Raw genomic sequence first — 27,192 nt, forward strand, 5'->3', positions numbered from 1 at the left:
AGCAGAATAAATGTAAGTTCATAGATGTTTGTCACACAGCATTTAAGAAAATATTCTTACATCATATGTAAACCCAGAAGATGATATCAGTAGCAGCTCCGCTCTCCGTTTTCTCTCATCATGCTCCGATAACTGTGTCCGTCACCCTCATCTGTTTGTGTCCAACCTGTGCTGCGTGAAGTCAGCTCTCGGTTTCATTTCATGGTGCAGGCTCTTACACCCCCTGCAGTAGAACATGAGCCACTTATGTTGGAGAGGCAAAGAAACTGCTTTGTGTGTTTACATCTTGTTATGTCACTCTTCGCTTACTGTTATATCTGTTACACTGTTTACTCTCCGTTCTGGAGGAGCGACGTGAGGGCTGCTGGCGGCTGTGTTTACTGCTTGCTGACTTGACACTGCAGTCAGAGGAGTTGTCTGGAGAGAGACAGTTGAATGACACAGTGTAAAGCACAGACACTCGGCACAGTCTCTGAACGTTTTGATGGCTGCTGTATGCCTTAAGGAGTACAAACACTCCATCTCCGTCATTCCTGTACGCCCAGGCTGTCATGCTGAGCTTGTCTCTACCATGCAGGAATCAGTGATGAGCTCCATCTGTGTTCCCAACAGGATTTCTCCTCTACATCACCCCATTAAAACACAATTTGCACTATGCTTCATTTCCGTTCGTCCTCATTTACTATGGGCCGTAACTAATTCCTGCGTTAGCATCACGCTTCACTTACACGTCCACACAGCATGGGCTCAGACTAACTCCTGCACAGAACATTGACACTTAATGGACAGGCTGAAGTGGCTGTTTTGGCCGGAGATCTACATAATGAGACAGTTCTGACATATGGAGGGGGTCACTTTAATAATGCTTTGGCTTTGACTGCCAGGTAATGTCAGTATCTTTGGAAATTCAGCTTGGATTTTACCGTGGGAAGGGCTACATGTCATTTCAGTTATGGTTTCCTGCATTTAGTCTAGTAGCAGCGAGTACTCAAGCGCTGGATAGGTTTGTTTTTTTACTGAGCTCTGGGAGACAAAGGGAGGGGTGTGTGTGTGTACCTGATGCTGTGGAGAACGAAGCTTCCAGCTGACTCTGTCTCTTCAGCAGCACCTCCTCTCTCTTCAGAGCTGCCATATACTTGGAGTAGGACCACGACAACTGAGGGAACATTTCCAGAAATCCAGTCAAATTTAACATGATTAGAAAAACGGTTCAATTAGAGGATCGAGTTCCTCCTTTTATAGTCTGCGGTTGGAACTGATGAGGCCTTGTTTGGACTCCATGCTGTAATTGAGTTTATCTTCATCACTGCAGTTTTTATATAAATATGTTGTGCTTTCAGATAGTTATCAAAGGAAATCATTTAATTTGGTCTGGCTCCCTTCATATGATAGATTTTACACAAACACATCTACAGCTTTATCTTCATAATGTTTCCATCAGAGTGCGCCTTACCGGCTGTGTGGGGGTCAGCAGCACTCTACTTTGTGTCCTTGACTGCTTTTTTTCGCTTCTTCCCTCCTGTTCTTCAACCTCATCTTCGTCATCTGTCTCTTCCTCTGTAAAACTGGACTCTGGCCTCTCCAGCTCTTCCTGTATCAAAAGGTCAGACTGAACAGAGTTAGTTTTTACCGAACACTTTCCTTTTCTCAAAACTGTTGAGTATTGGAAGTCGCTCGTCATCCTCTATCCCCACAGTATGGACTATTTCCTCACCTGAGCTCGCCTCCTCGCATCCTCTTCGTCCTCGTCCTCCTCCTTTCTCCTCTGTCGCCGTACTCGGGCTCTGTGTTTGACTCGTTTCTCCTGCAGCAGAGGAAGGAGTTGCTCTTCTTGGACACTGCTGCTCAGTTCTTGAAACTCGGGCCAAAACTTAAGCAATTCAGTGAACACTGACATCTACGCACGCAGAGAGAAAACACACACACATGAAGCCTACATACCTACTGACAGAAATACAATACAAACCATACTCTCAGACACTACCTGTGCCTCCCTGAAGATGTAAGGGCCCAGTTCATGCCGTTTCTCCAGAATGTGCTGGGCCTGTTCAGGAGGGATGTCTATCTGCAGGGCGGGGGGCATTGACGAGTGGATAAAGCAGTTAATGATGGTGGAGATCTTCTGCTGGATGGTGGCCTCATCACTGTGGGAATGACAGAGATCCTGCGTACAGGAGGAGAAATGAAACGTGGTAGAAAGTAGCGGTTACACATTTTCTCAATCAGCTTCTCACTATAAGCAATGGGATCTTACATGGATAGTTTTCACATGAGGAGCAGTGTGTTATTTTTACTGCTCCTCTCACTGGTTTGAAGTGGGGCTAAGTTGGAAAAATTATGTCAAAAGTGATGTCACATACTTGTGTGCACCATTTAGGATTTAGCAACATTTGAATCAAAATCAGGCCAACCACACCCACACAGCCCTGATGAAGCAGATTAGCTGAGTTTAAGTGGTAAAAAAAAAACAGTATTGGTTTACTAAGAGTTCAAGAAAACTTTAACTTTGCGCTTATTTAGTCATGAATATGTAATGTTTTAGAGAAATACTTTGCTTTAAAAGGTTAAGAGCAACAATACTATTGGTGAGCAGCAGATTTTAATAACTTCAAAGTTTAACTTCTAAATTTAAGATGGCAGCTACTTCCCTGAAAAGTCAATTTTCATCATAGTTAATAGAAGGGAAAGCTGAGAGAAAGTGATCTTGTTGCAGGTACAACATGTGACCCACCAGCACAGTCTTTTACCTTGTATCTCTGCACCTCCAGCCAGAAGTGCACGTCATTTTCTAGGAAGTCCCCCTTCAGAGAGACAAAGTGCTGGAACTGCATACAAGAGACGGGGTTAAGTAGGATCCGTCGAAACAGCAGGATCTCTTTAGAAGAACTCATCCACAAGCCCTCAGCCTGCGAGGAGACACGGCAGAGGAAGGTTGGGTTTTTAGGGACACTGTAGGCTGTTAGTTTTACCTTTTCCAGACAGAAAACATCTCCCAGGGATAAATAAAGTACACATACATATGTTTAAACACACATTTGTACGGTGTGCTCCTGAACAATAGCAGTACAGATAATCTGTGACCTATGAGCTACAGTCTTAGCTCACAGAAAATTGAGATAACCATCTTTGATTCAGAAAACCTGCTCTTTGCCAGTGATGAGATAATGATCCTAAAGATGATAGTCACAATCATGTATGAAAACTCCTTCCTGTAATCATCCGGCTAAAAATGTGAAATGTTTTATATCTGTGTCCTGCTGTGGAGCTGAGATGAGAGGACGGGAACAGAGCTGTATGGAAAACACTCCAAACATTATTAAAGGAAGGTTAGTAATGCTGATGCTTTAATCTTATTTATCCTGGATCCAATTTGGGAAAACTAGTCACAAGGCCAAAATGGTGTTTGACAAAGCCAGTGCTTGAAGCCAAGTCATGAACTAAATCACACAGGCTTTCAGGCCAGGAAATGCCTTATTTCTCTCCATTCAAAATATCCAGCTTCCCCAGAGGACTTCTCCCTCCTTACCTTCCAGGCTTCTCTCCTCGTTCTGCGTCGACGGTAGACGTGCTGTGAGAGCCTGTCTACTGCTTGGGGCTACCACACACAAAACACACACAAGTCAAAAGTCAGAAATAGAGTAAAGTGGCATTAACAGTCACTGGACCCCTCTCAAACCTCTCTGCTCTGCACTCTGCTGCTCTTTGTCACCGGCAGAAACTAAAGCTCTCTCTCCTCTTACCTTTAACCTTCCTGGCGTCTTTATTTCCCCTAATCTCCTCTTCGAGATCTTTACCTCTCTGATGTCGTCTCTGCTACCCCCTCCCGACCTCCTCTTCACCTCTTAACCGTCTTTTCCACCCTTCCACACGTCTCCTCCTCCAGCATGTAACGCTAAACTACATCTACCTCTCATTACTTAATGAGAGGATCCCTGTGACCAAACATAGTTAACTTGATAACGTAATGAGGCAGAGCAGCTGAATCTGCGGTTCATGTGTTACCACCTGATGAGGCAACCTGAGAGAGCGTCTGCACAATGACAGCGTTTAGTGGCATTTCATAGCAGAGCCACTCTCAAGCCCGCTATACAACAGAAAGCAAATTAAATGCCAAATTACTGAATGCCACGTACAATTAATTGTACGCCAATATAATATATAGCCAATATAGTAAGCATGCAAGTCAGAGATGGCAATAGGCCCAAATTTCTTCCACTAATTGGAATCTCTGATCCACTAAGAAATGAGAAACAGCTCCAAGATCTGTTTCTGTCAGATATCCTGCTCAATAAATATCCATACTTTATAAAGTAGCAAAAGCTATTATTTATGGTCCTAAACAAGCTGGAACACATCAAAACCTCAAGGTCACTGCTTGTAATCGTCAAAGATTTTGTATGCTTTTCCAAAGTGGTGGCCACATAAATCCACCATGCAAATAATGTTCACAAGCACTTGATGGTGACGTTTGACCTCTAATGACTTATTTACTGATCGGGCTTTAACCACAGTTACAGAGGTTTCACAGCTGTCACTGGTCTCCCAGCATCTACTGCTGACATCATCATGGAAGCCCATTAGTTAACTGGCTGTGTGTTAATAATGACTAAATACTGTTTAAACTATCATCCATTCTGTAAATTACTATACTTTGTGTAAAAAAGCTGAGTTGTGTTTGCCTTTACCTGTAGTATCCTCTAACCTGATAAACTTAAATGTAGACATAACGCTCACCTGGACCAAGTCTGTCCGTTCAACGTAAGGCCACAGCCAGCAGCCAAACTGGTCATCTTAGACTGGAAACAGCTACCCTAACTCTGTCCAAAGGCAACAAAATCCACCTACCTGGACCTCTAAAGCTCACCAACTAATACGTTACATTTTGTTTGTGCAATCCATGCAAAAACCGAGGTGGAAGCACAGACTATTTCTTGTCTGGAACTTCATAAAGTCTCTACTGGTTTCTTGGCAACTGCACAGAGCCAAGAACATCTGCAGCACATAAACCCCCCGGTAAAACTGCAAAACTTTTTGTACAGTTCCCAATCTTTATGCTAAGCTAAGCTAATTGGCTGCGGCCTTATATAGAACGGAGAGACATTGGAGTGGTATCAGTACTCTCATGTAACTCTCTGCAAGAAAAGCTAATCGGGACTTCTGCTCTGAGATCATCAGTTAGTCGTGTCAGTGTTAAGCATCAGAACGTCCACCTTTGGTTTGTGTTTCTGTCGCTCTGTGAACTCTTCTGTGGACAGGAACAGAGGCAGCCATTTCTGTTCAATGTGACTCCTGACGATTTCCTGGATCTCTACAACAACTGGGTTTGAGAGACATTGTAGCTGCAGACGCTCCAGTCCACCTGCCAGACGCAATATCTTTAAAAACACACACACACAGAGAAAGAACATAAGCAAGACTCAGTAAAAGACACAGTGGAGGCAGGTGGTTGCATGTGTGTTCATGTGTTTGATATGAATGCTAAATCTGACTGAAGGTACACGTCTGTAGATTTCAATAAAACAGATGAGGAGGTGGACAAACTCAAAAACTACCCACAGCGAGAGAAACTCATCTCCTTCCTGACTCCTGCTGTGCTGTTCATCATTCCCACAATCCCTCTGTTCTCTTCCATCTCCCCTGTCTGCTTTCTGTCTTCATACATCGATCTGGCCACGTCTCCCTATTTATATCTCCTTTATATTTTCTCTCATCTCATTTTGCACGGGCTTCAGAAATTAGAACCAGTCGTGGCACTGGAGTGGGAGTCCGTAGATGAAAGGAGGCCAATCTGTGACTGGTTGACTGAGTGATTGAGAGAGTGAAGGGCCAAAGCAGTAAAGCTGTCAGTCTCTCTACATAGCTCACGCAGACAAGAAACCAACGCCGAGAGGCAGGAGCGGCAGCCAGACCCAATCGTACAGAGTTAGAAGCACTAGAATTAGATTCAATTTCATTCAATTGCAGTTATGATCATTATTTTGATGGTATTATTGAGATGAGGATGACAAAGGTCATGCACCAGAGTTGAAGTCATGTCAACCAGGGCACTGTATCTCTCTCTCTCTCCCAGTGTGCCTCAAGAACACTCTAGCTAAAAGTAACAGATAAAAAAGGACCTACTGGTCCACTTCTATGAAAGAATTGTTGCTTAACGTAACTAATAATTATAATAAGACAATAATGTTAAAAAAGATCCAGTTTAAAATCAGTTAAAATGAACACATTTGGAACATGCAGTGATGTCGATGAAGGGTTCTTGAGTTTATCTGACAATCACTGAGAATCACTGTCCTATAACACAGAAAACAACCCTCGGTTCTGTGACAGTATAATAAATACTACATTGCGACCATCTCTAGTGTCTCAAAAGAAAAACAGGCTCAGTGTCCCATCTGCTTTTCCAAACACAACATGCCCTCTCCTGCAGTAATCCTAGAATCCAGAAACCTAATCTCAGACTATAAATGTCAGGAGAGATTTCATCCTACTGTCATTGTTACTAGAGCTGATCATCTTTGTCTTTCTGGATCCAATCCCCCACTCTTCTCCTTCTTGTTTTAATTCTAACCATGTCCTCTCAGCCCCCACTCCCCACCGCCACCCTGCTGTCAGAGCTGTCAGCATGAAGTCTTCAGGATGCGAGAGAAGGGAGATGGGAAAATGTGTGAGCCACAGCAGCCTCTGTTTGGGACCAAAATGGTTACGATACAATAAAACTTAAAAAAAACAATATGTTCAATCATGGGATTGACTGACGTACATCGTCCTGCTGTTCTGGTGTGGCGGGGCTGTCGGAGCTAAAGAAGTACTTCCTGTTGAGGTATTTGTTTGCAACGTGAGACGACCTCTCTTGTCTGATAGCTTTGTCCTTCTGAGGAGTCCTCCTGTACTGCTCCAGATCCAGCCAGCATGTCAGATGGATACTGAGCAGAAACACACATGTTCAGAACCACCATGTTATTTTCAAATAAACTCCGTGCATCATGTACATCCTGCAAACAATACACTTTTGGGGCATTTTCATACTGCCTTCATTTCATTTTAATGTGAATATGATGCACATTTACAAGTCAGACAGAGTGTGGCACTATAAATCTATTGCATATACATATTTAGGTAAAGTGAGGGACATGTGTCTAAAAAAAAGACTGATACAAAAACAGTGTGGTTATACAGCTCACCTGGCGTCCTGATTCTGTAGGAAGGACATAAAGTGCCCGATCTCATGGCGGTGACGTAGTAAGGAACCAAGACGGTAACCCTGGTAATTTGGAGACACTCTGGACCAAGAGTCAGATGCTTGGCGGCCCTTTGAAAAGGGAGTCGAAAATGTAATAGGAGAGGGAAATAATATGGACCCGCACTGCTCCACCTGTGGAGGAGACACAGCAACAAGAGGGAGAGAATAAGTGACAGAGATGGAGCAAGAAAGAGGAAAAATAAGGTGTGGTGTAAATTCTTAAGTCATTTTTCCACATCACATCATACATCTTTGATGTACTAAAGTCACCGTAAAGCAGTCACATGGATCATTTCATCTATATAACAGCACTACGACACCACTGTAAATGGCATGTTCAAGCCAAGTTAAATAGTGTTGGAACATTGTTACAAAGCAATACATAAATACTGGAAAGAGGCCATTTTCACATTAATGTTTACATTAGCTGTTTTATGCTCACCGGTGTGTGTTTATTGGCTATTAACAGAGCACCAACATTTTATAAATCTGTGGAGCTCGTGGATGCTGGCTGACCTGTTTCAGTCGGCTCTCTGACTCTTTGTACAGACTCTGGAGTTCCTTGTACTCCTGATTGTCAATGCAGCGCACCTCTTCCAGCACACACACCTGGACACAAATACACATAAAGCCAATTACAGCTGCAATGATTAGGTGATCCCTTAGTCAATCAGAAGAAAATTAATCTAATTATTTTGATAATCAATTAATTGCAGTTATTTCTAAAGCAGAAATGCCAGACATTTGGAGATCCTAGGTTCTCAAATCTGAATATTTGACAGTTTTGGCATGACAAGGCATTTAATGACATTACTTTTTACTTTTAGACATTTTGATGAGTATTTTATACCTTTTCCCAGATGTTTTATAAACAAACCATTATTCCAGAAATGAATCTGTAGTTTATAATTTTTAGTTGCAGTTCTAAAGTCAAATCAGGCACAGAACCACACTTAGGAAACCTTAGACTTAAATTAATAACTAATCAAATTGATCTTTACAATATTCATACATGCGCCACCATAAACATTATTAGACATTTAATTTCGTGTTGTGAAATTTCTGTGGGAAATCCTCTTTCCTCACATCACGTCAGATAAACAAATGCTTGTCACATAGTTTATCCATTTGAATGTCTCTGATCAATAGTGCCAGCTAACCTGTGGAATTACTAAAGGAAAGTGAAGTGAGTTCAACTATGGATGTACTGTAGTCACCTTCCTGAAAGACTCTTTGTCCCTGCTGACCAGGAGCGTCCACGGCTCCAGCAGGATGTTCAGTGTGTGTTCCTCAACCTTGTCAAACAGCTCCTCAAAAGCAGGCATCATCCGGTCATACACCTCCCTTCTGATCTCCTCATCAACACCAATGCTCCTCCTGGCAGAGCTGAAGAGATAGGTGGAGTAAAGGAGCTGAGTAGAGTAGAGAAGAGAAGAAAAGTGAAGATCATAAAAATGTCATCGCTTCAGAAACATTTCTCCTCACAGCAGCCATCACTTCCATCACCACCACTGCTCAGTGCTCTCATACACAATATTCACTATCTTTCATCACTGCTGCCATCACACCACATAAATGTCACCCATTTAACCCTCTTGGCCACGGCACTATGGAAAGATCATCGAAAAGTCATTCCTCTGGTGAACTAAAGGTTAACTGAAGGAAAATAGATTTCACTGTGAGGTTTTCTGGACCGAACGGCTCAGCTTTCCTCCGTGGTCCAGCTGTAGCCAGACAGGGTGGTTCTGGGTGACTGGACTGGCGCAGAGCTGGGGGGGTCTGACTCACTTGTTTTTATGGGCGTTTAAATCTCTCCACTTAGTGCGGGGTAAAGAGGGCAAAGAGGAGAACGGGAGTGGCAGTCCAAGAGAGCACACAAACAAGAGCAGGTGTGTGTGTAAAAGGGAGGGCAACAGAAAATGTTACTCTCAGTCTCTGTTTCATTGCCTTTGTCATGACTTTGTATTTTATTACTTGTTGATTTTCATAAATGTTTTCATTTTTTTTTCCCCTCTGCAACTTTAATAATTTATCGTGATTCATGATGATGAGTGATTTTTCCTGGCATCCTCTCTAAAGGACGCCTCTTTATCTCTCTGGATATTGTCTTCCTCTGTATGAAGTATCTTAATTCAAGTTTTGAATGGAGCTAAAACTTATTTTCTCTGCACAAAACATGAGTTGCACTAATGTACCCATTTTTTTATGACTTCATATTAGTTTGATGTTAAACAGTTGGCCTTGGCAGCAAAATTTTGCCTAAGTAGCCTGAGAAGAAATCCTGAAATCCTTAACAATTTATTGTCTGAAATAGTGTGTTGCTATTTTTTTGGCAAAAGTAAAATTAAGTTATCGTAAGAGTAGTGTTGCACTTAAATTGAAACTGGCTTTTTTCATAAAACACTAAGCGATTCATTTATTTCTAAAAAAATGGATTATTGCTTTGTAGACAAAAAATGTATTTACTTTATTTAGGCTTTTGTCATATTACTGATGTTTCCAAATTGCAGGGTTTGTGATAGTTAAATAGCCGTCACACTACCTTGACATGTGTAGTGTACATACGGTGTTTAAACCAGACAGCTTATTTGTCAGCAGTCAGTGTGAGAAGTTTGTAGAAAACCCTCACGTGAAATCTTTAGCAGAGCGACTTCACTCTTGATCACGTGCGTGTGTTTGTGCGCGCTGACCTGTGCCTCTCTCTGTACTCTGTAGGGGTCCAGTCCGTCCTGATAGAACAGCTCATGGTAGTGCTGCAGGTCAGTCCAAAAGTTAACTGCATTCTCCCATAGCTGAAACAAAAAATGGTTTATCACGTATTAAAGATAGTATTGGTCCACATAATAACAATTATTAAACTTGCAGTAGCTGCTATTTCACCTGGTTTCCAGATTGTTCACAGAAGTTTGTGAAGTATAAGCCGGCACACAAGTCAACGCACAGAGCCTGTAACATCTTTTCCATTCTGCTGCTGCCCAGTAACTGACTTCTACTAGAATGAAACTGATGAAATAAATACACGGAAGAGAAAAAAACTTTTAAAACAATCAACACAACACTTTCAAAAAAATTACTTAAACCTAGGGCTGCAGCTGATGATTATATTCATTATTGCTTAATCGGTCAGTTTTTCAATGATTCATCTTTTACACAACAATGTGCAAAAACAGTGAAAATCACAAATGTAAAGATATAAAACAGAGAAATTTAGCAAATCCACATATGCAAATGAATGTTTGGCATTTTTGTTTGATAAATGACCACATGACAGTATGCGATACTGATTTGCATTAGAGGAAAGGACAATTACCTACATCAGAGGGCTCTCTTCCCAACCTTAAACCAAGTGGCACCAAGTGGTATCATATCCTAATCCTCCTACCTGGGTATGGACAGTATGAGGCAACTGGGGCAGGCACGTGTCAGGGCGGAGGGAAGGCAGGGTCATAGAGCCGTGGTGGGTCTGTGTGCCTAACAGAGGGCTAACACACCACTCTGTCCACAGCCCTAGATGAGGGAAGTCATCACGGTCTTCCTGAACACACTGGGACGTCCAGAACCGGGGAGCCCTGCGGGGGAAGGGGATGTGTAGCATGTGCTATATTCAGCTTATGCAAGATATACCTCATAGTATGTGGCAATTAAAAGCAGATGCCTTACAGTATATGTTAATTACAAAAGTCATTGTAGCTAGTCATTTATATGAACACATAAAAGTATATTACTAGACACTGCACACAAATGTGATTAACATCACTGAATTCTGTGAATCTCACCAGTAGAAGAGCAGCGACTCCGTGAGGAAGGGTTGAACTGAGCGCAGTTTCTCCTCTGTCCAGCAGGGGGAGGTAGTCAGCCCCAGTCTGGACAGCAGCTCCACGTTTAGACTGCTTTGGCTGCTGCTCAGCAGGTACCAGCTCCTCATTAGGACCAAATACCTGATCAAAACACCACGTAACATTTGATCCTTTTATCAAATGCATCAATATATTTCTAAAAGACGTGCAATGTTTATTTTTTAATGGCTGCAGCTGTCATCCAAAGTGTTATAAGTTCAGTATCAAACCCTAACCCTTAAACAGACTTTACTTCAGCACAATAATAATAAAACAATAACTGTTTCATCATGTTTACCTGTTCTTCCGCTCTCTGTTCTGTGTCGCTTTCAGTCTCTCTATATCCATCCAAAGATTAAGAACCTTCTCTCCTGGTGTTCCCTGCAAAAACTCCTTAAACTCATCCAAACCTGGTGTTTTGCCATGGAAACAGGTACCATGGCAATAAATATCAAGGCCATTTTCCTGCTCTGTGCCCCAACTCCCCACCACCCTCTTCTTGTTAAACCAATCGGTCTTTTCTCCCACTCCACTCCCCCTCTTGTCTTCTTGAATTTTCTCTGTCTTTCCCATCAATCTGTCTCGGCCCCCATCAGCCGAATGCCGGCAAACTTTACATTCGCAGGAACTGCTTGTGCTGGTACAATTTGTCTGGTCTCCTGACTTGCTGAAACAATCAGTAGTATTTGCCTGGCTCTGACTATCCATCACGTTCAGTGCATTGTTAAGCACCTGATGAACCACTTTGGCAGCCAAGTATTCCAGATGTAGTTCAGAAGACTCATCATTCTGGCCAGCCGATGGCGCTGCGAAGGAGAGGCTCAGCTCTGTTTGCGAGTTCCCGAGTTCCTGGGTTTTCTCAGATTTAAAGTTAGAGGAGGAACATGAGGAGGACAAAGAGGAAAAGGTATATGGATTCTCTGACTCTGAACAGCTGGAGAAACATCTGGATGATTCACTGCATTTTGTGTTGATTTGTTCCTTCTGGCCAGAGAATAGACATGTTGCGTTCCTCACAGACCCTGAAAGAGAGAACCATAATTCTTATTTATACCTAGACTACATAGTTGTGCAAATGGGAAACAGGCCAGCATATACCTTGTTCTCCTGAAATGTTCTCTTGAGAATGTGAGCGTGTTAGGACTTTCAGTGCGTTGTTATTTTGCTGGTCAAATTGGGAGGAAGAACGCAGTTGTGGGGCTGACAGGGTTGTTCGACCTGAGCTGCCTTTCCTCCTCTGGATACAAAGGTTTGCGTCCCACTGAAACAACAGCTTGGCTAGTCTGGGGAAGACCAGAAAGAATTAATACACCACCAGTCACAGAATACGCAAGCAAGTGTTTTTATAAAAGCATTAATTTTATGATAAAGTGGAATTAATTGAGGTTGTTATCTCTGTGTCACTGCTTCTACAGAATGTGTAGGTTTGTGTCAGTCATCCGATCTTAGTATGTGGCCCTAAGGCTTCTCGCAAGGTGCATAAGGAATAAGGCAGACTACAACAGAGGAGGAAATAGGGTCCTAAGGCTTCTCAGAGTCTTAAACAGTCTAAGGATTCCTGGATGATACACAATAAATAAGGTATATTGAATTTTACTGCAACACTCCATAATCACTGACAAAAGCAAGTTAGTAAGCCAGTAATGTTCAGGTTGTAGCAGAACTAAAGTAATGAGTTAGCAACAGCAGAAGGAAAAAGCATGAAATATCAGACACACTGCATTGAACTGGACATGAGTGACTGAATAAAACTGAACACTACGTTTAGTAATAATCTAAAACTATTATAACAACAACATGATGTAAACCACATAAAAATATTAAAATCAATGCAGAATATAAGCGGTAAAGTCACATTTGTATTCTAAGTCTAAAGCACTTGTAGTACCTGTATTCACTGTAGAAATCACTTCGAAGGAAGAAGGGCAATCTTTCTTTCATGACCCACTGAATTCCTTGCTCTCTGTCCAGGCACTGCAAAGGTCAGGGAGACAGATTCTTCAAGTCAACCGTCAGAAACTACAGTACGGATTCCTGCTAGTCTCCAAACCCAAATATTTCCATCTATTGTTTTACACATAAAGGCATTACTCACTACTTACACAAACAGTGTAACTGCTGTCCACTGGAGGGGTTTTGGCCAAAGCTGTGGGGTCACCAGTTTGGAGTTGTGATTTGCAGCGGTGTAAGTCTGATCGGATTCTTCTACAGACAAACTCTGCTGCCCCGCTCACCACCTCAAACAGCCCGGTCTCCTGGTTGTACAGCAAAGCCTCTGGGAAAGTCTGGAAATAGATGTAAGGGTATAATAATGTTGTAGGAATTTTGTCAAAAGCATGCTACATCTAAAACAGTAGGATTTTTTTTAATTTTTTTACCGGCAGACTTAAGAAATCATTGAAGTAGTGAGCCAACACGTCGTCAGAGGACAGAGAGTTCTCCTGCATGGAGACAAACAATAAAACATGACTCTAAAAAGGAGCATCCAGGCAAAGTATAGACATGCTGCTAAACCCAAACTGCTGTTACAGATTACGATAACTTATGAAATGTAAATAAAAACGTGTACTCACAAAATTACCAGCAGTAAGATGGGGAAAGTCTAAAATAAAATAAAGTAAAACATTTATCACCAAACCAGCATCAGGACTTAAAATCCTACAAAGTTAATTTCTTGAAAGTCTTACCTGTTGAAATTACTTCACACATAGTTCACTTCAAAAATACAAATGCCTGCAAAGTATTTTCAAACCGGCTGCCCAGAAAGTAGAGCCTGGGCGTGACATTTGAACATTCACCAGCCTCAAACCTCTCGTTGTAATTACAGACACACTGCAGGTTGCTATGGAAGTGGACTCATTTTCAAAACACAGGGGCTAGTAAAAGTTTAACTAGAGAAGACCAAAGAGAAACTCATACAAGTTTGACTTTCTTCTTGCAGTTAGAGACCTGAACATAGGTTGTTTCTAAATTAACATAACTGACATTACTGTACCCTAAGATCACTTACATGTAGTGAAACAAGTACAATGAGGGAACGACATTGTTGCAGTTAAGGTAAGGCCATACCACTAGATGGCACCAGAAACTGACAAATTCATTTCTGCAGAGGACAACAGGTAAAAGGAACAATTATTTCACAAATGAGACCCGTGAGACATGTTAAAAAAAAGAAATTTATTTTAAAACTGCTCTGAAAACACATTTGTAAAAGTTGAAAAGCTTAGGGGACTTTGAAAAAAACATTCTGTACAGTTGATCAATGTGTATGGGAAAGTACATCAACAGTAAAATTCAGTCATCGTCCTGCTGGTGAGACTTCCTTCACATTCATAATTAAAAAACACAAGCAAGAACTGTGTTTTTTTTTTAAAAAAAAAAAAAGGGGGAAATACAGTATAGAGACAGGCACAAAGACATTAATAAGAAATTGCTCTCACGTACTGGCCAAAAAACAGACTTCCTTGTATCTAGGCCTCAGGAACAAAATGCTAAAGTGACTTCGACAAGTCAAAGAGGAATATAGTTCGCCATCTGCTCATAGTCTCCTAACGTTTCGCTTACTTTGAGCGCTTCCTGGAAGTAGTATGTCCTTCTTGCGACGGCCTGCAGACTGGCTGCCACACTCTCTAGAGCCGTGAAAAGCACACAAGCAGGCCAAGCAAAACTGGAAACCACAGTCGGCTCTGCTGCACACGCCCTCCATTTTCACTGAGTGACACCTCGCAGGATGCTCACATCGAGGGCAAGGCTTGAGGCACTCATCATTGAAGAGAGTTTTGGCAACCTTTAAGAAAAAAAAAAAAAAAAAAAAAGAGACTTTAAATTATTAGATTTTGAATCAAAGAAATGTTTGTGAACTTCCTTTAGCAGTTCCTTCAGTAAGGTCAATGGGAAACCCCATTCACCCTCCACTGAACAGCAATAATACAACATTTTAAACTAATATTTAATATATCCAGCGGTAGAAGAATTATTAAGATCCTTTACTTTACCCTGCAGTGCTGGATTTTTGTCTCCCCCTTCCGACAGTGAAAGTAATTACACAACAGAGTCGAGGCACGCTGCTGACATATAGGCTCTGTAGTCATGTTGCCTCCCCTTTCAGTTCTGGCAAACCAGTCATCACTGGTTGGTATAAAATTAAAAAAAACCCATCACTACCGGTTCGCCAGTGTGGGAATGTGGGATTTTGAAACTCCAGCATACTGTGAAAACTGCCGGTGGCGGGCTAAATCAGCGTTGTGCAACTCGTTTGGCGAGTGCTTGAACGTAAGGGACATTCATTTATATGTAAAACTCCCATAGTAAAAATACTGATATCACACTGTAAAAATACTTTAGTAAAAGTAAGAGACCTGTATGTAAAAGCTTATTCAAGAATGCAAGTGTAAACAGTAAAATGTGCTTAAAGTAGAAGTTCTCGGGGCCTCTGGGTAGGGCTGGACGATTTCACCTAAAATCAAAAATCACGATTAATTGAACATTCCACCTCGTTACGGTTATTTTGTTTTTCATATTCCACTGACATGGTTTGTACTGTATATATGCTCAATTATTGAAGCCAGGTTTTATTTATTTGATTCACAGATTTTAAAAATCAATTATCTAAATGTTAATTAATAAGGTAATGTTGACGTGCACATTAGGAGAAATGGTTCCCCTATATTCGGCGCATCGCCGCTGCTGAATTATGAGCGCTGCTACTAAACTTTCACTCAATTATTTAATATCAATACGAAACTACTGGTTTTCACTCACACACCGTGAGAGCACGGCAACACACGCTTTACTAGCTTCCTCTCCTCATGCATCAAAGGACATCTAAGTTATGCGACAGCTGCTGTTATAAGAGCAGCGGAGCAATGTGTGTTAGTAGAGAGTGAGTGATTGAGCGAATGAGAGAGCGAGAAAGTGTCAGCCTGGCCGTAAATGCACAGTGTAGGTCACAGTGTGTCCATTAATAAAATCACTGTTGTTTCACCGACTGCTGGAAAGTGAAGCAGGTTAGCGCCAGCTAACCTCTGCCTGACTCCGGTACGGAAGCTCAGCAAGACTGGACGGGGCGGAGTCACGTGACCACACACGTACAGTAGTATGTTTTTAAGGGGAAGTACATGAACACGTACACTGTAGGGAAAATATTTATAAATAACCGACATGGTAAAATTACATCAGTTAGAGGCTCTGAATTTCAGTTTCGATTACTTTCAATTAATTGTCCAGCCCTACCTCTGGGATGGTATAAAATCCACTACTTCTCTGGAACCAGTAATCGGAGCCGCCTCAGCTGTGACACTAATGTGGATGATGCAAATCACTTCTTTGCTAGGTTTGATGACCTTGACTTTTCTGCTGCTCACAAGAGCATTCTTTCATCTTTGGCATCATTACCTCTTGTTACGTCCCCAGTTTGCCATATTTGATTTAAAAAAAATAAATATCTGACACAATTTTTAAAACAGCAGCACCACAGGGGAGTTTTATCCCCTTTTTTATTTACCCTCTACACCGCTGACTACAGGCATAGTCAGGCACCTTGCCACGTATGACACTGTCCTTGGTCTTCATCGAGGTGATGACCAGGCCTATAAAAATGAAATTGCCTCTTTTGTGAATTGGTGTGAGTCAAAACTTTTTACAACTAAATGTTGGGAAAACTAAAGAGCCGATTATTGACTTTAGGAGGAAGAATGAAGAGGTTCTTGTGATCATAAAAGATCAGCAAATCAAATTTGTCTCGTCATGTAATTATCTTGGTGTTTACCTGGACAGCAAGTTAAATTGGAAATAAAACACAGACATTGTTTTCAAGAAGGTCCAGTCGTGGCTATTTTTCCTGTGAGCAGAAATTTGCTTTATACCTTTTATCAAGGCACTATAACCAGTGTTCTTTTTATGCTCTACTTCGCTGGGGAGGCAGCATCACTTTAGACGATTAAAAAGCCTGGCTCTGTGATTGGCCTTCCTCCTGAGTCACTCAAGGTCACTTTAGAAAAGAGAACAAGTTACAAACTAAAAAATGTAAAATAGGAAAGTGACATGAAAACAAGTTCCTCAAACTTGTGAATAAATTACTAAATGTAATTAGTAACATTACACCACTGAATATATCCAAATCTTACATAATGTCAGTCAGTGTAATCATTTTAAAACTCACTTCTAGGAATTTATCCCGTTTGCTGCTGCTTCCTGAATGTAAGGCGCTGTGCTGTAATGGGGTCAAAGTGCTATTTCCTGACTGCGGGGTGCAGTAGCTGGAGGTCCTAGACTGGGCTTGAACCGTCTTGAGGGCCGACCTTTTCAGCAGAGTGAGCCTGGTCTCTGAGTCAGGTACATGGACAGCACCACTGAGCTACAAGACAACAGCACAAAGATTTCAACCGTTAGTCACATTATATATCCACATTGACAAGCTAGATGAAAGTTTAACAAATATTCAAATGTTACTTTACACTATATCCCACCACACAGAAACTGCTGTTGTGCTCATCTCTATGACATGAAGGTTTCATTTAAAAAACAAACAAACCCACCCATCAGTTCAACAGAATATGTTTTTCCTTTGACAGACAGAAAACACCTGCTAGAGGCAAACAGCAAAAGCCACAGTGTCCTATTTAACATCTGCTAACACCACAAATCAGTCTCTAGAAATATCCTACCTCAAGAGAAGCCTCCAGTTCACTCAGGTGGTTTCCTCTCTTGAAACTGGCTCTCTTGTCTTGCTGGATGATTTCATTCCAGCTCTTGCACACCTGACCACACCTGCCGAACACAAACAAATGCATGCATGAGACCAAAAGTTAAAAACTTTAATACTGGCTGTGTCCATCAGGCTTTTGCTATTCGATACTAAAAACTGCATTTGTTACATAGCTTGATTTTGATGTTTTACCTGCATACAGATATCATTTATCAGTTCAATGAATGGCAACTTGGGAATCAAGCTTCCTAATCTAGTAGGAGTAATGTATAGAAGATGTGCAGAGTTATACAGTACATGAAACAACAATGATAGATAGATTTTGCTTTGTACGAGTACTGACAGCTAAGTTTTGTTGAAAACATGAACTCCTCACCTGTAGATGCTCTCAGAGGTCAGGTGACCAAGTATGACACACAGGATGTGTCTGAGGTTCCTCTTCTTCAGCTCTGTGAATATGTCCACCTTCCCCATTCCCATCTTCCTGCCAATCAGCCCTGCCAATGGCATGGTGGTCCTGAACGTCGCCGGGGTTTCAGCCAGTGCTGCTGTGGACTTCAGCTGCTCCGTCAGGCTTGGACTTTGGCCAACAAACATCTGGGCTTTCTGCTGACACATAGCATGAACCAGCTGCAACGCTGGAGTCAGACAAAGATTGACTGGGGTTGTCCTGAGAGGAGTTACGTCTGGATTGGCAGAAGTTGTGCTAAAAGATGTCATGTTTTCTAGTTTTGTGGTGGTCGCCCTTAGTGGGGTGGCATAGTCTTGTTTTGCAGAGGCCAAACTATCAGGGGTCATGCCATTACCACACCTAACAGAAAGGACGCTGCGAGGCGTGGCACTGTCCGCAAAAACATCGTCTTTAGAACGTCTGTGGCGCTGATGAAGATGTTCATGCTTTCTGTCTGTTGGGTCCTCATCAGACTGAGAGCCCCCTTCTTTAAGTGTAGAAAGCCTTTGCTGACGCTGCAAACGGAAGCGGCGCTTTGTCTCAGCCAGATTTGGGGTTTCACAGTTTCCTCTGGAGGCGGGGAGCAGCAGCTCCTGGAATGAGCCGTCATGGTCCACCGAGGAGTCTTGGGATTTATCAAGGGTCAGGGAACTGAAACCACTGTCCTCAGACACAGACCTGTTCCAGGATTAAAAGGGGGTTAAATACAGGCATGTTTTCGGATGGAGATGTGAAACATTTATTTATTAAGTGTTTTTCCAAGTATTCAGCTGGGAACATATAAAAACAACATTTGAAAAGCCAAGTGTCATAAAAGTACATACCTTGTGTACTTGGGTGTGTGTGTGGCTGACGGTGTGAACAAGACACTTGAGCTGTCGAATACGTTATTTTTCACATCACCGATCGGTGACCGAGAGTTTTCCTTAGATGAGGCAGACAGGAATTTACTAAAGCACAGAGTCTCAATACTAATTTGATCTGAGGCAGGGATGCTTCCACTGAAATCTGCTTCTGAGAGTGAAACTCTTCTCTCAAAACTGGAGAGGTGACCAGAGTTGAGTTTACCATCTTCAAGAGTGGAGGTCCTCACCTGCGTGAAGAGGAGACGGCGTTTCCTGCCAGACAGGGGCAGATCCTGCTCCAGTTTTAAAGTGCTTGGTGCCAATGCGTCCACCGTAGTGTCAAGAGAGTCAAACGATGCACTGAGCCAGTGTTCAGACCCCACACTGCTGGAGGATTCATCCTTACTGATGCGTGGTGATCTTCTGCTGTCAGTTTTGACATCTGTGGTGGGTTTGCACATTAAAAGTCTGTGTCGCAACAAGGAATCTCTTTTGTATACTTTAGGAGTTTCACACCAGCTAACAGCTGATGGCAGCTGTAATCCCCTGGAGTCTTTGCCCAACAATCCAGCTGGTCCTCTGCTCCTCTCCTTAGGTGTGACAGGAAGCCTGAGATTCTCTTTAGGTGTTTCATTGAATTCTACTGGAGACAAGTCAACTCCACTGGTGCTCTGTGGGCTGTGGAATAAACCTGAGTAACCACTGTCGGTGCAGTCATAACAGCGCTGGCCTTTGCAGCTCTCAAGGTAGAAGTTTGATTCAGGAGTGCATTGCATTTTCCTCCTCCTGTTCGCACAAACACAGGGTTCACCAAGTAAGGATGATGTCAACTGACCTGCAGATAACAAAACACAGAACAGAACGTGAACCTAAACTAGCTCAAATGTTGCCTGGTATGTCTAATTTGGTGTGGACTCACTTTGTGATCAGATCAGCTAAGCTAAGTGATTGAAAAGTCTTTCAGTTGTTCTCAGCACGTCTATGCAGTGTTGGCAGCAGTGTGTTAAACAAAGTCAGCTGTTTCATCAGCGTTGCTATGACAGCGTGTTGTCGATTTAAATCCCCCGTCGTGTGCTCTGTGATGCCGCTATAAAGTGAGCTACAGCCGCCAAAACAACCGACCCGCCTACTTGTACACTGCCGACAGTGACCATGTCAACAACGGGGCGTGCCACTTTCATTTTATTCTTACATGCAACGTTAGTTAACACTGGTTAACGTACGAAACAAGTAGAGATTTGTCGGCAATTCAGCTTGGCCTGCGTCCCCTGACTAGAGGGGCCAGAAACCCTGCACAAAGTAAAGTTAAGCCCAATTGTTTAAATACACCAGTAAATGGATGTAGAATGTATTATAGTTAATTGCATTCAAGACTAATTGAAACTTAATTTCAAATTACAAAACAAACGACTTGTAAAGGTCGCTCGGGTCCCACCGTGTGACTGTTACAACAATTAGCTGATGGGACGTAAAAAAAAAAATAAAAAAAAAAAAATAAAACACCTGTGTCAATTACCGAGTTAACTGTTGCTATGGGGATTGATTCCCACCTGAAAATCTTTGTAATGTCATCCACCTTGATAAACGTAACGTTAGCCAATATTACAAACGCAACAAAAGAAATAAACATTAGATAGACCCGCTTATATTTGAGGGTCACAACAATACAAATGTTACACGCAGTAACGTGAGCACTTAAGTTATATTTAGGCTGACTGACTAACTGTTGCCTAATCAAATTCTAGTTGGAAAACATTTGTTATTAACCGTATTTCGTTTTTAATACTTACTTCTAAGGCCGTAGACCACCGTGTTGTTTAGCTCTAGTGCTTCAGGCAGCCACCAGCCGCTTTTTCAAATTTGGAGCCCACCGTTGACCGCGTCACGTGCTCACCGCGTCACGTTTCCGGTTTTGGAGCGCGTGGTTACCATAGTAACGGATGAGCGCGCGTCAAACAGCAGCAGCAGGTAAAGTCCAACGTCCTCCAACTTTAATAGCGTTTAAGTTAAGTTAAGAGCAACGCTGACACGTACCAAGCGAGAACGATGTCTTAACTTAACGTTGAACATGTAACTCACCTTTAACACGGTAGTTAGAGCGAACTTAACCTAACTTAAGCTGGTTAAAAATAACGCGATAACGTTTGGTTAGCTAACCTTAGTGAGCTAGCAAAGGTTAACTGTTGCATAACATTCAGAGCTGCAAACTCTGCTGTTAACAGAACAACATTGTTTAGCAGAATAACCGTGTAATTTCTCCCCAGGCATGAGTGCAGATGCAGTTTTCTCTCTTCAAAACCAGTCCACCGCCATTGACTATAGCGGGAAGATCCCTGTGGAGCACCTGGACTATGATTACATTGAGAAGTGCAAAGATGTAAAATACCTGGAGAAGATCTTGAGAGTACTTAGGTAAAAGCCACATCACTGAGTTTGAGGTGTATATTGGTGAGCTTTTCTTCATTTAGATAATTCTCTCAGAATGGGAAAATTTATATGCAATATTGAAAAAAATACCACCTATGAATTACTATTAAAATAATAATATAGCAATTCATAGAACAGTACAGTCTGATGTCTATGAAGATTCTCAGTCATCCAGGTCATAGTTATCCAACGAAGGTTAAAATCAAGGGCAACTGGACTTGGTTGAAGATACTGGAAGACGTTTCGTCCCTCATCCAAAGGACTTGAAGGAACTGAAGAAGTCCTTTGGATGAGGGACGAAACGTCTTCCAGTATCTTGGAAGACGTTTCGTCCCTCATCCAAAGGACTTGAAGGAACTGAAGAAGTCCTTTGGATGAGGGACGAAACGTCTTCCAGTATCTTCAACCAAGTCCAGTTGCCCTTGATTTTAACCTTCGTTGGAGTACAGTCTGATAAACTTTACTGAAAAGATTGCTGGGAATTTAGGCTTTAAGAAATTCATATAATGTTTTACTTTGTGTGAAGGTCTGGCGATGAGGGCATTTTTCCGCATCTGATCAATTTCTGTGAGAGTCACTTGGAGAAACTGAACCCAAGGAGCCGAGCTCTCAGGAAGGAAAACCCTGTGGCCACAGCTGCCAGCCTCTCTAAAGATGAGTGGAGCCAGATTGTCAATGATTTGAAGGTATGCTACACATTGTAGTGTCATTTTTTTTTTTTTTATAGCAATCCTGCTTACTCCCTGCTCTCTTCTTATATTGCAGTTTCTCTGAAAATGAGTGATAACATTTTAATATTAAGTACTTTGTTCTTTACAGACATGGCAAGAAGAAACCAAAAGAACAGAGACTTCACTAACACAGCAGTCAATGTTTGATGATCTAGTGAAAGAAAACACGCCACCTATAAGAGGTTCCAATTGCTCTGTTCCACTTAGTCAGGTAATTGTCTCTAATGATGCACATAACCATGTATATTTATGTATACAAGAAAAACACTAAAATTAAGTCTTATGTCATTACAGACTTCAGATCCAAAAGAAAAGAGGAATTCTTCAAAACGCACTCTCCCACGTGATTATCGAGAATGGGACAAGTGAGTCAGTTTGTCTCTCTGTGTCTATTATATTCAGAAGAAAGGACACACTGTTCCAGCAGCTGCAGACACTGTACATAGAAGGTTCCAAGTGTTTGACTTTGTAAAAAGGCCTCAAATAAGCTTATTTTATTACAATGATCCACAGTTAAATGGTTGATGCTGTTCTAGAGCATCATTTTGCAGATTATCTTCCTTCAACCAAATATATCTCACTCTGTTTCCAGGTTTGATGTGGAAAAGGAATGTGACAGAATTGATGGAAATGTGGTCAAAAATGATCCACCTGTCATTATAAACACAAGAAACCCCAAAATCAAGACTAAAGTGGATGCTTCAAGTAATGTATTATGTTTAGCACCTCATGTTTATTTTGTGGTCATTTGCAAAGCGTTATGTATTCTTCAGTTGTGTGGGTATGTGTCTTAAATGTGTGGGCTGTACAATTCATGCAGTGCTGACACAACCGGAGAAGCTCCTGCTGGCAAACCGTGAAAAGGACAAAGGCAATGAAGCTTTCAGAGCAAACGATTATGAGGAGGCAGTTGCATATTATTCCAGGTCAGGCTCTTCAAACAACCCATTTATTATAGAAAACATTTTAAATCTCTTAAGGGGATATTATTATTTTGCCCGGCATTTAATTAGACTGCTGTCATTCATTGACTGACTTCATTCTCATTTACTTTACCTCTAAGTGTTTGTCCATTAACATCATTACAAATAAAGGTCTGTTTTATGTTCGGCCTTCCATTACAGGAGCCTTTCCATTATACCAACTGTGGCTGCGTACAACAACAGAGCCCAGGCAGAAATCAAGCTCAACCACTGGCACAATGCCATGAGAGACTGCCAGAGGGTACTCGAACTGGAACCAGAAAATATTAAAGGTGCTTTTCCTTTTTTGTGTGTAAATAGAAATATGATTGTAATGTTGGTATTATTTAAATTGCCAGTACTTCAAAAGGTAATTACTTTAGTGAAGACCCTTTATATTATATTATCTGTACTTTTTACACACTACATTTGCAACTTTACAGCACAGTAGTAAATAATAGCTTCGATGTATGTAATGTCTATACTGTATGTAATTTATTTGTCATCATCAGCCCTGCTACGTCGTGCCACTGTTTATAATCACATGGGCAGCTTCCAAATGGCTGCTGAAGACCTGAGGATGGTGCTTAGGAAAGAGCCGCATAATGCTGCAGCCACTGTAGGTGTTATTTACATGCCAGTAGCCTTTTTGTCCACTAGGTGTCGCTGCATTTGTGTGAGATCTTGTACTTAATAAGAGATTGTAGCTGCTGCAGGTATTAATAAAATCATATGTAGTCTGTCATTGCTGTAAATATTGTAGCTTTTCCTGTTGTTCTGTGTTAGATGGTGAACCCTGGATGCATTTTAGTTTTTATGTCCTTTAATTATGTATTAGGGATTTTAATACACTGTTGGTGAATGAAGAGAAGATGCTCCTTTTACATTAGCACATAAGCCATTGACTGTATTGTATGACTGTGGTATTGTTTACTAGGTGTGTTTACTTTGCTGACTTACTTAACAGACCTCGGTTGAGTTCCTAATGTGTGGATAATTTATGGTTTAGCAACTTCTGTTTGAAACTGAGAAGAAGATGAAGGAAGGTCAACCAGGACAGCAAAGCAAAGGCAAAAGAATCATCATCCAAGAGGTAGAAGAGGAAGATGACAGCAGTAACGATGCAGCAGAAGCTGAGAAGACTGGTGAGATTGTTTGAACGCCTCCATAATCAATATCTGTATCCTTGAGTTACACACACAGACAGACCATTTATAATTCCCCAAATCCATACAGAAATCTACATTATGATCAGTTTAAATGAAGGCAATGTTCTCTTACTTACGCTATACTTACTACAACATGGACAATTTAATTAGGTCTATTTTAAGAGATAATCAGCTTTTTAAATCTGCATCAGTTATGTGTTGTGTTTAAAGCAGCATTTTTGCAGTTGTTAAGCACTGATTCACCAATTATTACTACTAATCTCAAATTAAAAACAACTAGATAAAGAATCTAGTGTAGTAGCTCTTTAGATCTGTGGTGGGTAAATGACTGATGACTATATTGGCTTGGTTTTACAGTAGAGTCTGACCAATATATTCAGTTTCAGTTTATACACAAAAAAAGTTATAATACAAGTACCTGACCTAAAAATCTGGTTATGGTTGCACTAGTTTATAAATATACAATATTTTATGAAGTCATATGTATTTTGTGATTTAGTCCCGACTCAAGCTGCTTGGCATAGGATTTGCCCTCTAATACACTTTTGATTTATACAAAACATCTTAGGAATTCTGGTGTAGCGGTAACAGTAGAGCAGTCAGATTATAGATAGTGGAAACGCCCCTTGTCCCTCTGGGTAAAGTGACATACTGTGTGTGCGTGTATTATCCGCCCTACCCCCACCCAGCGCTTTCGTAATTCACTGTTCAGTGAGGCTGCTTCCTGGAACTCCCACTTTGAAGTGGCTGTGTGTCATGCGTGTGCAACCCTCCCCCACTGTGATGTAACCGCTGACTCCTTCCGGTGGGTGTGTCTCCCCCTTCTCTCTGTCTCTCCCTCCCTCCCTCTCTCCCTTCCAGCTTGTCCGGTTGAACCTAGCCAGCCTGTGGGAGGGGAGGAGTGCTCAGCTTCTCCTGCCGAAAGGGGAGACATGGGTAACGCTCAGAAAAAGCCCCACAGCAGAGGGGACGGGGGTCCACACGGTGAGTTTAACAACGCCCACCATGGACACTGGAGGGGCAAAGGAGGCAGCGCTGACAAGTACAAAGTCTCACAGGAGTCCAAGGAAAAGGTAGCCAATGGAACGGGCAAAAGGGGCTCCACAGCTTCAGCCCAGGCTGACCAGAGCAGCAGTAAGGGAACTCCGGTTGGAGGAAATGCATCGGAAAATGTCAACCTCGATGCCCCGTGTGGAGCCCTGCCCCCACATCTGGCCCGGCTAAAGAATGAAGGAAACCTGCTGTTTAAAAATGGACAGTTTGCCGATGCACTGGAAAAATACTCACTAGCCATCCAAGGCTGTACAGATTCAGGTAGGATGGAAGAGTCCTCATGGTTGATGCTGTTCTGATGTTATAGTCTGAGGTGGCTGGTAGTTCAGTGGTTGCTGTATGACAGTGGAGAGAAGTTAACTATGTGCCTCCATGTCAGTAAACATATTGCACTCATACTGACATTAGTGTGTTGTAAACATGCTGAGACTTGTAACAAATGGCCCATAGTTTAACTGACTGATGTTTCATCACCAGTCCCACCCATATGTGAATAAATGTTACGTTATGATGTTTAATTATCAGTGCTCTTGATACTGTTTCCTGGAACTGGCCAATGCAATTATAAATCAAAGGTCATGCCCTTGCAGTTATAATTCTAGTGCTTCCATTAATTTTGTTGCTTTATTACAGTGCAGGGTATAACAAAAATAAAACAACAAAAAGGATGTTTTCCATGAGAGGAATTATAGCTAAACAACCCGAAATGATCTCTCCAAGAAGCAGTCCACATTAGTGTACATACAGGCTAGAAACGGTAACAGAATTCTGTATCCAGGAGTTGAAATGTTGGGCTGTTTGTTGGTGTATTTAGTGACTTAGTCCCTACAGCAGTGCGTCACAATGTGCCTGTTATTGGTGGTGGTGTATCCTGACAGTGTTTCTGTTTTAGCCTCAGCCTGGCGCTAAGCCTCTCAGCTCAGGTCTGTCCAGGTCACATGACCACCAACCACTCACTGTGAAATTGAATGTGTAGGACTGCGGCTATAATTCTCACCGAGAGGGAGAGAGTGTGCGACTGATGGAGGGAGAGAAACTGCTGCTCGTCCATAAACATACTCTCCCTGTTTTTCTGTGGATTCCCTTAATGTACTCACTATCCACTGTGCTACTGGACGTGGAAGTGACTGGATATTGACATCATCCAAGGTCCATCAGCTGACTTAGGTAGTGTAGGCTGTATTTAATGCAGACAGACTACGGCTGACAGAGAGAGATGAGGATCCATTATATGAACTCATTTAAACCACTTGAACATGCAGTTTGTCAGTCGTCTGTCAAAAACTGAATATTGAAAATCTGTCTTTTACAAGGTCTACAGGGTGAATGGAGTAAATGGATGAATCCCTAGTTTATACATCTAACATACTGTACATGCATAAAAACATGCCAGTTAGAAGATAGGTGAGCACATGAATGCATTGAATTGTAGCATGTGTGAATGCTGCTAATTGTGCATTCGTTCATCAATCTAAAGTAGAGGAACTTTTAGGTTAGTATCTTACCATTAAGTGGTTTTCAAAGTCATGCTTCCAATTCTAATGCAACAAAAAAAGTTCTTAATCATTGCAGGAACCCATCATTACAACGCACATAAACAGCACTAAAGGTAGAGTATGATGAGATACCTGCAATATAACGGACATCACACCTTTAATTGAAGTCCTTATTAAACAGTACTCACGTGTCTGTAGTTTTTCTTTGTAAGGTCAGAACACATTAAACTGTCTGATTCAACCAGTAAGAAATGATTTAAAACACATGCAGACTTT

General features: G+C 41.7%; 3 protein-coding genes across 7 annotated transcripts in view; 1 reads left to right on the top strand and 2 right to left on the bottom strand.

The window, feature by feature from the left end:
* Positions 1-27: 27 nt before the first annotated feature.
* Positions 28-13,785, bottom strand: LOC123968623 (regulator of G-protein signaling 22). Its single transcript, XM_046045490.1, has 24 exons — positions 13,764-13,785; positions 13,650-13,678; positions 13,455-13,517; positions 13,179-13,361; positions 12,965-13,050; positions 12,175-12,359; positions 11,375-12,098; positions 11,017-11,178; positions 10,623-10,809; positions 10,121-10,243; positions 9,931-10,032; positions 8,458-8,652; positions 7,757-7,849; positions 7,182-7,372; positions 6,761-6,923; positions 5,211-5,375; positions 3,527-3,595; positions 2,748-2,906; positions 1,985-2,164; positions 1,715-1,897; positions 1,454-1,591; positions 1,057-1,156; positions 310-417; positions 28-223 (listed from the first exon to the last, which is right to left on the bottom strand). Exons 1-24 carry the CDS (start codon positions 13,783-13,785, stop codon positions 195-197), a joined length of 3,639 nt encoding a protein of 1,212 aa, XP_045901446.1. The 3' UTR covers positions 28-194.
* Positions 13,786-14,238: 453 nt separating this feature from the next.
* Positions 14,239-21,011, bottom strand: fbxo43 (F-box protein 43). 4 transcript variants are annotated; one of them, XR_006824402.1, is made up of 7 exons: positions 20,869-21,011; positions 19,058-19,913; positions 18,159-18,911; positions 17,742-17,844; positions 17,237-17,431; positions 16,941-17,065; positions 14,728-14,863 (listed from the first exon to the last, which is right to left on the bottom strand). XR_006824402.1 is itself a non-coding variant. In XM_046044723.1 (6 exons), the coding sequence occupies exons 2-6, from the start codon at positions 19,852-19,854 to the stop codon at positions 14,615-14,617; spliced, it is 2,097 nt and encodes a 698-aa protein (XP_045900679.1). In that variant the 5' UTR covers positions 19,855-19,913; positions 20,869-21,011; the 3' UTR covers positions 14,239-14,614. The 4 variants fall into 4 exon arrangements, 3 of the variants coding, with proteins under 3 accessions (XP_045900679.1, XP_045900682.1, XP_045900680.1); XM_046044723.1 differs by lacking the exon at positions 16,941-17,065 and having other exon boundaries at positions 14,239-14,863; XM_046044726.1 differs by lacking the exon at positions 16,941-17,065 and having other exon boundaries at positions 14,239-14,863; positions 19,058-19,864; positions 20,869-20,956.
* Positions 20,893-27,192, top strand: part of LOC123968169 (sperm-associated antigen 1-like) — a 14,263-nt gene continuing 7,963 nt past the window's right edge. The window contains exons 1-11 of one of the 2 annotated variants that reach the window (XM_046044721.1): positions 20,893-21,046; positions 21,343-21,490; positions 22,032-22,191; positions 22,325-22,447; positions 22,531-22,601; positions 22,829-22,941; positions 23,057-23,162; positions 23,361-23,491; positions 23,711-23,817; positions 24,208-24,343; positions 25,229-25,681. In XM_046044721.1, coding sequence (XP_045900677.1) covers positions 21,019-21,046; positions 21,343-21,490; positions 22,032-22,191; positions 22,325-22,447; positions 22,531-22,601; positions 22,829-22,941; positions 23,057-23,162; positions 23,361-23,491; positions 23,711-23,817; positions 24,208-24,343; positions 25,229-25,681 — 1,576 coding nt within the window. In that variant the 5' untranslated portion in view covers positions 20,893-21,018. The other variant, XM_046044722.1, reaches the window with a different exon arrangement.

Source organism: Micropterus dolomieu, linkage group LG03, assembly GCF_021292245.1.
Source record: "Micropterus dolomieu isolate WLL.071019.BEF.003 ecotype Adirondacks linkage group LG03, ASM2129224v1, whole genome shotgun sequence".
NCBI classification, from domain to species: Eukaryota; Metazoa; Chordata; class Actinopteri; order Centrarchiformes; family Centrarchidae; genus Micropterus; species Micropterus dolomieu.